At 49.6% G+C, this 9,563-nt stretch overlaps 1 protein-coding gene across 2 annotated transcripts in view; it reads right to left on the reverse strand.

Annotated features, from left to right (window-relative positions):
- Positions 1 to 3,157, reverse strand: part of MCF2 (MCF.2 cell line derived transforming sequence) — a 110,006-nt gene extending 106,849 nt beyond the window's left edge. Inside the window, exon 1 of one of the 2 annotated variants that reach the window (XM_047844953.1) lies at positions 3,020 to 3,157. In XM_047844953.1, coding sequence (XP_047700909.1) covers positions 3,020 to 3,104 — 85 coding nt within the window. In that variant the 5' untranslated portion in view covers positions 3,105 to 3,157. The remainder of the gene's footprint in view (positions 1 to 3,019) is intronic. The other variant, XM_047844952.1, reaches the window with a different exon arrangement.
- Between the last annotated feature and the right edge of the window lie 6,406 nt (positions 3,158 to 9,563).

Consider the following 9,563-nt stretch of genomic DNA (forward strand, 5'->3'; position numbering starts at 1 on the left):
ATGGGCTATTTTTTTTTTCATTTGAGAGAGAGAGACGGAGAGAGCACTGGAGGCGGGGCGGGGGGGGGTAGGGAGAGAGAGAGAGAGAGAGAGAGAGAGAGAGAGAGAGAGACTCTTAGGCAGGCTCCACCCTCAGCGCAGCGCCCAACACAAGCCTCGACCCCACAACCCTGGAATCATGACCTGAGCTGAAATCAAGAGTCAGATGCTCAACCGACGGGGCCACCCAGGCACCCCAAGTGTGGGCTACTTCTGTGCTGGACTTCCTGAGTTATCGAGATAACCCGTGTAAGCGGTTAAGCACCTGACTCTTGATTTAGGCTCAGGTCATGATCTCACGGGTTCCTGGGATCTAGCTCCGCATCTGGCTCGGTGCAGACGGTGCGGAGCCTGCTTGGGATGGTCTCTCCTATTTCTCTGTTCCTCCCCGTACTTGTGTGTTCTCTCTCTCTCAAAATAAATACATAAATTAAAAAAAAAAAAAAAAAGATTTGCTTCTTCCCAGCTCAAGACCTACTGGTCAGCTCTCTCTGAATGTTCCACAGAAACCACACCCCCAAAACTGAACCCAAAACGTGCTCTTCCTCCTCCACCCAGTCACCCTAAGCAGAAATCTGGAATTAACGGGTCTCCTTCCCTGTCCCTCAAACCTCACGACCAGTCACCGAGTCAAATGACTTGTACCCTCTCAATTCTCCAAGCTTGCCCCAGGTCCCAGAACGGGCTCAGTCCAGGACTTAGTGCACGCTTACTCGGCTTTCTACAAATGCCTTCTAACTGGCCACCCTACCTCACGGCTTCCTCTCTACTGCGTTGTCCGCACACTGTGTCCTCCACACAAATGCCAGGGTGAGATCTGTAAAAACAAGAAGCCCCACCATGCGCTGCCACTGTTGATCACCGTGCACACCACACACTGTGCAGTCCTAGCGAGGGCATTGTTCATGGTGCAGTAAATGTGAATGGAGCCCCTAAGGGTTGTGCAGTGCGCAACCTGTACAACCATATGCAGCAACCTTGCTGTATTCCTCTCCGTTGGCTCCCCCATTGCCCTACAAATGAAGTAAAGCCCTTTAGCATGCATTACAAGGCTCTGCCTGATCCAGTCCCGGCCTACCTCTCCAAATTTCTCTCTCCTGTACTTTCCACACTTTGCACTCCAATCATTAAAAAACCAAACAATTCCCCAAACCTACTATGCTGCCCCTGTTCTGCTTATTTTTGCAAATCTTAGTTCCTTTGCCTAGAATACCGTTCTCCCTACCTATCCCCACCACTCTATCCCCCGCCCCCAGTGCACTTGCAAACTGTCCACCCTGAAGACTCAAATAGAGGCAACCATTCCCTCTCTGGCTGGCCCCCAGCAGATACTGCACAAGCACGTGTAATTTAGCTTATTACACGGTACCATGCTCCTGGTAGTGAGCAGTTTATAAACGATCATTAGTGAAACCATCTTTCAGGAAGTTCTGCCCCACAATGAAAATCACTGTAAACACATTTTTTAAATACATTAGCATTCTTAAAATATATGAAATACACATGAAATCCTTTTTCACGCGTGAAATTCTGGTACCATGGCCTGTGTTCTAACAGCACGGGTACGCACCACTTCCAGGACACTTTGTTGATCCACAAGGTGAAAGGCATTCCTGCCAAAAATGCTGAAAGGCAGAAAACTACCGCAAGCCCCTGTAAAGACAGCACAGCAACTGGTATTATTTAGGTGCCGTGCTCTGTCATGATGCCAAGGCCACAGGGACCTGCCCACGTGCAGGAGCTTTCCACAATACCGGAAGATGAAACTTCACAATATAGAAATAAGGGAAATCACCAGCGGTAGAAACGTCAGCTTGGATTTCACAGCAGCGCTAACTTAATATCTGCGTCCGTCACCACATTGCCCCCTAATGATTTATTACATATAGAAATCACTACTGACCGCCTCAAAACCCAAACGGACAAGACCAACGAGTTCTGTGTTCCGAAGGTGCACAGATGGCCGTCCCGATCTACTCTGGTCTAAGTAAAGGGGTTTGTGTGGCGGCCTCCTCTGGACTCGAGGATGACCCTGAATAAGGAGGAATCTTTGGAACGTGTGTTGTGACCCCCTGATGCGCAGAAAATTGCCAACTCTTTTTTTTGTTTTGTTTTTCCGGATGCCCAAACTCCCACTGCAAGGCTGAGCACCTGCTGAACCAAAACCACAACCTGGGCGGACCGCGGTGCCTCGCAGATCTGTCCCGAAAGCCTCGGCTGAACTTAAGGTCCCAGAGTTGCACCCCGTCCCGGGGTGTCCCCACGCCCCGGTCTGCCCGGTCCCGCGGGGAACCCGGCACCTCCGACTAGGTGAACGCGCACGCGCCCCGCGGCTGGCAAGTGGCCAAGGCCACGTTACGCCGCTCACGCCCCTTTTCCAAAACGCGGCGGCGGCGGCACCGAAAGTTGTGTGAGTCGGGGGGCGATTTTGTCTGTCCGTCCTGTCACACACCAAAACTTCTGCCATCGGAGTGAGGACCCCAGGAGGCAGGAGGCTCGCGGGCCGGCTGGGGACATGCACCGCTCCGGGGGGAGGGGGGCGGGAGGGAAGCCCCGGCGGCGGCCGCACCGTCTCTCTACCCCTCCTCCAACTGCGGCTCGCGGATCCCAGCGCCTTTTTGGACTAGGTTTCCCCGGCACGTGTTACTCGCCACCCCCACCCCCCACCCCCCACTTTCCCGGCATTCAGGGACCAGCAGAAGGGAAGCGCGGCCCGGGGGAGGCCTGTCTCGGGTCCGCGGGATGCGGACCGGGAAGAAGCCGTCCGGCCCCACCTCTCCCGTGACACGCGGCAGCGGAGACCTCCCCGCACCGCCCGCCCGCAGCGCCGCGCCCGGCCCGGGGAACAACGGGCGCCCCCCGCAGTGGGGAAGGGTGCGCGGGGTGCGAGCTCAAACAAAGTGTGCGCGCCGGCCGGCCGCGCCGGGGAGGGAGCGGGGAGCCGAGGCGGCCGGGCGGCGGGCGCGGGGAGGGAACTCACCTGCCACGAAGACCGCATGCAGGAGGCAGAGGTAGCTCTTGCCGTGCTTCTCGGATATCCTCACGCGCTGCGGGGCCATGGCCATGTCCGCCTGCCCAGGGACGGCCTGGGCGGCCGGCACGATCGTGCAGCCGTCCCGGTTCGGGGGCAGGCCCGGGGTCCCGCCGCACAGCGCGGGGGGCCGGGGCGCCGAGCCCAGGCGCGCGGACCGGGCCGGCGGCGTGGACGCGCCCGGGTGGGGCCCGGAGCCGGCCGCCGCCACCCCCGCCTCGGGGTCCGGGCCGCGACCCCCGAATTCCGCCGCGCGTCCGCCCAGGAGCATCTGGGCAGGACCGGAGGGGGCCCGCCACCGGCTCCGCAGCCCGGGCGCGCGCGCGCGTCCCCGGAGCCCGGGAACTTGCTCGGAGTTTGGGGCCCCGGCGCACTGCCTCGGACGGCTGCCGCAGCGAGAGCGACCGCTCCGGGGAGCGCACACACGCCCCCTCCCAGCTGCGCGGAGGAAGAAGAGTGGAGGCGGAGGAGGAGGCGGAGGAGGGACTCAAGGCGCCCGCGGGGAGGACCCCTGCAGAGACGCCTATTGTCAGGGGCGGGAAGGCCGGGCCCGGCGAGCACGCGTGGTGGGAGGGGACGGCCGGCCTCGCACTCCCCTGGCAACTCCTGCAGGTCTCGACGGTTCCGCAGCATCCCCGCCCGCAGCGGCCAGGCGGGGATCCGCCGCGCGGGGGCGTCGCTCAGTGAGCGCACGGGCGGGTGGCCCCAGCGGGACCGCAGTCCCAGCTGGCGCCCAGAGACTGGCCCTGGATGGTCTGAAAAGGGTCTGTGCTGCAGCCGGAAGATGCCCTCCCCGCCCCCAACGCAAACACACACACACACACACACACACACACACACACACACACACCAGTCGGATCTCTTGGGGATGCTAAGCCCCTTGCCTTCCAGATCCCCGATTCTCAAAACGCCGGGGTCCTAGGAAGCACGCGGTACAGACACCTGGGCTGCCGTCCCTCGGCGACTTGGGGATCTTCGCAGGTCTTAGAGCACAGGAGTATAGAGGCCACAAGAAAACCGAAAGGCGAGAGGAGGCGACCCCCCTGAAGAAGCCGAGTGGGAAATGGGGCAGAGGAGAGATGGGGTTCCGCAGTGCCTGCAATGAACAGGACCCGCGGGAGCCCTCCCCAGGAACCCGCGGCCTGCTGAGGAGAGGCCAGGGAATGTCAGTATAAACACGGCACAAGTCTGAAACCGACTCAATGCCACCGGGATTCGCCCCCAATTTTGCTTCGATGCTAGAAGTCTTTGTGGGAATTGCAAGGGCCAGTTCTCTCTTTAATCCTTATCCTTTTTCAAAGGTTTCTGTCGGGAAGAGTGGTCTGATGTTATACAGGCCAGTCCTTCCAGGTGGATCTTGCAAACACTCTGTGGGGAGCCCCTGATTTATACCCGAGGAAAGTGGGTGCGGGCAAGTACAAAAGTAAGGGGGGGAAGCGCGCTCCCGCACACGCTCACACACCTCTCCCTCTGGCCAGGGTACGCGCTCTCTGAGTGTAAGTCAACAGGCACACTGTTTTCCAGCCCTTCTCTGGAATATGTGCTGAGGGCAGAGGAGGAAAGGTTTATAATTGTCCCCTCCGTTGTGGAGAAGATGGTATTAAGAATTCCACCAGCGCTACACTTGTTGATCTTTAACGATTTTATTTTAAGTTAAAAACCGGGGCACCTGGGTGGCTCAGTCCAGTTAAGCGTCTGACTCTCGATCTCAGCTGAGGTCATGATCTCAAGGTCAGGTCATGATCTCAGGTTCCTTAGATCCAGCCCTGGGTTGGGCTCTGTGCTGACAGTGTGGAGCCTACTTGGGATTCTCTCTCTTTCTCTCTCTCTCTCTCTCTCTCTCTCTCTCTCAAAAAGAAAGATAAAGAAGTACGAACAGCAGTCCATAAAAGTATTGGATGACTAAATAGGAGGCTATCTTTATAATCATGGGGTAGAGAAGGCTCTACTTAGCATAACAAAAAAAAAGTATGTGATTGATCCACAGATGGAAAGATGCCCTGCTGTATTGTCTAGTGAAAAAAGATGCAAAACAGTATGTATAGTTTGATCTCCCATTTCATTTTTTTAGCCCACTTTTTAAACACTACACATATGTATGTGCGTAGAAAATGGTCGAGAAGGATACAGACTGCTAACAGTGGTGATCTCTGGAGGGTGAAATTGGGAGTCACTTGGTTAAGGGGGAGCTCTTGCTTTTTGCTCTATAAGCAATTATGGCAGCGGTGCGTGGATGGCTCAATCAAGCATCTCTTGGTCTTGGGGTTGTGAGTTCAAGCCCCATGTTGAGTGCAGAGATGAAAAATAAAATCTTGGGGGGCGCCTGGGTGGCTCAGTCGGTTAAGTGTCCTACTTCTGCTCAGGTAATGATCTCCCTGTACGTGGGTTCGAGCCCCACATCAGGCTCTCTGCTGTCACTGCAGAGCCCGCTTCAGGTCCTCTGTCCCCCTCTCTCTCCATCCCTGCCCTCTCAAAAAAAAACATTTTTTTTAAATCAAAAATAAAAACAGAGATTCTGATATATGCTACCACATGGATGAATTTTGAAAGCAATATGCTTAAGTAAAAGAAGCCAGGCACAAAAGACCACATATTTTATGATCCTGTTGACATGAGGTGTCCGGAATAAGCAAGTGTATAGAGACAGAAAGTAGGATAGTGGTTGCCAGGGAATGGGGAGGATGGAAGGATTGGAGGTAACAGATAAGAGTATTAGAGTTCCTGTTTACGGTAATGAAATGTTCTAAAATTATGCTGATGGCTGTTCAACTCTGTAGATACACTAGCAGTCATTAAATTGGGTGTAGTTTAAATGGATGAAATGTATGGTATTTTAATTTTATCTTAATAAAGCTGTCACATAATATCCTTAATATGTAAAGAGTATTTATAAATTAATAACAAATGGAAATGGTCAGAAAATAGGAACAGATAAAACTCAGGAGAACTTTTTTTAATGTTTTTTTTTAATTACTTTTGAGAGAAAGAGAACACACAAGCGTATGAGTGGGGGGTGGGGGGAGAAGCGAGAGGGGGTGAGAGAGAATCCCAAGCAGGCTGTCAGCACAGAGCCCCACAGGGGCTTGATCCCAGGAACTGTGAGATCACAACCCGAGCCTAAATCAAGAGTTGGACGCTCAACTGACTGAGCCACCCAGGTGCCCTGCTCAAAAACATTTAAAAAATCTAATATATACATATGTGTGTATCTATGTAAATGTTTACCTTCAATGATAATAAAATAAACTTTAAAAATCCCAAGATATCATTTTTCACTCACCAAATTGGCAAAGACTTTTAATACTCAACTTTAAGTTGGTACAGCCTTTCTGGAAAGCAACTTGGCAATCAGTATTGAGAACCTTAAAATGTACATATCCTCTGACTCAGCAAGCTCCTTCAAGGAATTTCCCCTAGAGAAATAATCAGATATTTTGGCAAAGATTTACATACAGGGATGTTCTCTACAACATTATTTCCTATAGCCCCAAATTGGAAGCAACCTAGATGTCACAGAATAGCAGGACTAATCAGTTATGATACATTTATAAAATGGATTATTAAGCAGTTAATAAAAAGGACATTCCTTTGTAGCAGTGGAACTGTTCTGAATTCTGATTGTATCAATATCAATATACTGGTTGTGGTATTGTACTATACTTTTGCAAGGTGATGTCATTGGGGGAAACTGCATAAAGGGTATTTGATATCTCTCTGTATTCTTTCTTACAACTGCTTCTACATCTACAACTATCTTCAAATAAAAAAATCTCATTTTTAAACAATATGCGGTATAATCTGAAGTACATGCCATCTATAAGCACTGAAAACATGTCGGAAGAAACATTGAGCAGATAGATTGATCGATGGGTCGATTGACAGGCAGGTGATAGATAGATACACAGGCAAATTGATAGGAGAACGAGAAGACTGGACTTACACAAGCTCCTTCTGTGTCGTCCACAGGATGGCTAATTATGCCATCACTAAAAATTATTATCTCCTCTGTAAAGCCTTGCCACGCTCTCTGAGCCAGATACCTTCTCTCACGTCCCTTTGTCCTGCCTCCCACACACTGATTCTCATCGTGTGTTGTAACTGCTTGTAGGTCGGCCATCTGGATCAGTTCTGAGGTCCTCGAGGACAGGAGAGATGTCTTATTAAGCACTGTCTTCCGGGGCCTGGCATAGAGCAGGCACTCAAAATGTGGGTTGCTCAAATGGGTGAATAAAGCAATAGTGGCTGAACGGTCGTTTATTTTTGCTGTGGACCCGTATTCGAAAGAACACTAACCTCAGGGGTTCTCAGAGCTGAAGAAGAAAATGCAGAGCTATGACTCAATCTTCCCCAGTTTGTGTAGCACGCTCACATCCCCTCCACTGAGTTGTTCTACAGAAAGGTCGTTGGGGCCCTTGACACAGGCCTTACGATATAACTAACATCTTTGGAAATAAGGTCCTTTGTGAGTTTGTTGATGCCCTTGGATGAAAGCTAAGGACTGTAGCAAATGAAAGCTAGACTTGTAACAAATTCCTTCCTCTACTAACAGTGATAGGAAAACATTTCATCCCATTTACCTGAATCCGTAAATCCCATCCCGCCTAGGTAGATCAGAAGGGATTTGAGTAACAGGAAATATTTTATTATAGTAAATTAGACACAGGTTTTGAGAAACCAGAATGTCTAAAATGCTGAAAGAAGAAGGGGAACAATAAAATTAACAGGTATCCTTATTTGCCCCTTATCACCTTTGATTTTGAGAAGGTTCTGCAGAATTCGGGAAGTCTATTGACATGTGACAGGGTAACCAAATGAAAACTCATTTGGAGAATAGACATAATAGCGACGTCACAATTTGTCTGGATTAAATATGTTTATAGTACATAAAGGGCTGTCTTGAGTTTCACAATGTGCTAGGTTCTTTGACATTTTTGCCTGCCTAGTATTTATGTATTTCAGTATTCCTATAGAGAATCTTCCCTGTCTCGCTCTATTTTTTTAAAGTGTATGTATTTAAGTAATCTCTACACCCAGTGTGGGGCGGGAAGTCACGACCCTGAGATCAAGAGTCACATGCTCTATAGACTGAGTCAGTCAGGTGCCTGTCCCTGTCCCACTCTAAATCCATGTGCTACAGACAAGATTGTCAGTAACACACACACACACACACACACACACACACACACGCCCTTAAGGAAGTACCTCAGGTCTACTAAATCAATGTATTCTGTTCCTTGACCACTGTGATAGGCTGAAACCAATGAGACACCATCCCAGGGCTTTTGGGAACCCATGAACAGGAAAATAACTCTCAGCTGGGATGGTTAGTTACAGGGGTGAGGTAAGCCTTGGGGCTGCAAAGACAGCTTGCCGGGGAATGAAATCAATGTGACAAAAGCAGTTATTGGAACATCTGGATCCAGCCTTGCCTGAAGAAATATCCACCCCCTGGATTTTTCAGTTACATAGATCAATACATTCTTCTGTGCTTAAACCTGTTTGCAATTGGGTTTCTATCATTTGCAACCCAAAGAACCCCAACTAATTATGATGAATGCAACACATAATCTCATTTAATTCTAGATTGGCACCATGAAACCTTCTAGATGCGTGTATTTAACATGCATGTATTTAACATGCTTGTATTTAAATACAGAGGAGCCTGTTTGACACCCTGGGCTAAGTCAGTTCAAAGAGATTAATTAGTTGATCGAGCTCAGTCCTTGACATTGACTTAAAGTTCACCCCTTCACAGGAAATTCCACAGAAATCTTTTCATTTATTACTATTTTAAAATTTTTGATTAGATGCCATTCTAAAAGCCAAACTTTGGTTTCCGAAGAAAACATCGTTTCAGAGGCAGATATTTACATTTCTGTTGTTCGTTAAGTGAAGTGCCTGTTTCTAACTTAGTTCTGATGGCCCAATGCTTTTTTCTTTTCAGCTTTGGGGTATATTTGACAAATAAGCCAAATGCTTTAAGAGTATTTCCAACGGAGTTATACTTGTAGTGCAGCAAAGAATTGCTCCTGTAAATATTGGTAGTCCTTTTATGAAATGCTATGGTACTTTCTCAAGCAATGAGAATATATTGGAAACGGACAAAATTTGAGTCACAAGTAGAAATGTGAAATCATTACTTCCCAGCTCTTTAATTTCTAACTAGGACTGCCTCTTTCCACATTAGCCAAGATTAATTTCAGCCCAAACAATGAAATAGAAATGGATTGTTTTCTGCTGAATTTCTGTACTGCACAAATATTTATTAGTATTTCTTTATTTACTTATTAAGGTGAACTGGAACTCAAAACTGGCATCTGAAAAGATGATCAAGTTAGACAGCCTGATTTTAAGAAAACCACTTTCGGGCCCCCTGGGTGGCTCAGTCGGTTAAGCGTCTGACTTCGGCTCAGGTCATGATCTCGCGGTCCGTGAGTTCAAGCCCGCGTCGGGTTCTGTGCTGACAGCTCAGAGCCTGGAGCCTGCTTTGGAT

Source organism: Prionailurus viverrinus, chromosome X, assembly GCF_022837055.1.
Source record: "Prionailurus viverrinus isolate Anna chromosome X, UM_Priviv_1.0, whole genome shotgun sequence".
Taxonomy (NCBI): Eukaryota; Metazoa; Chordata; class Mammalia; order Carnivora; family Felidae; genus Prionailurus; species Prionailurus viverrinus.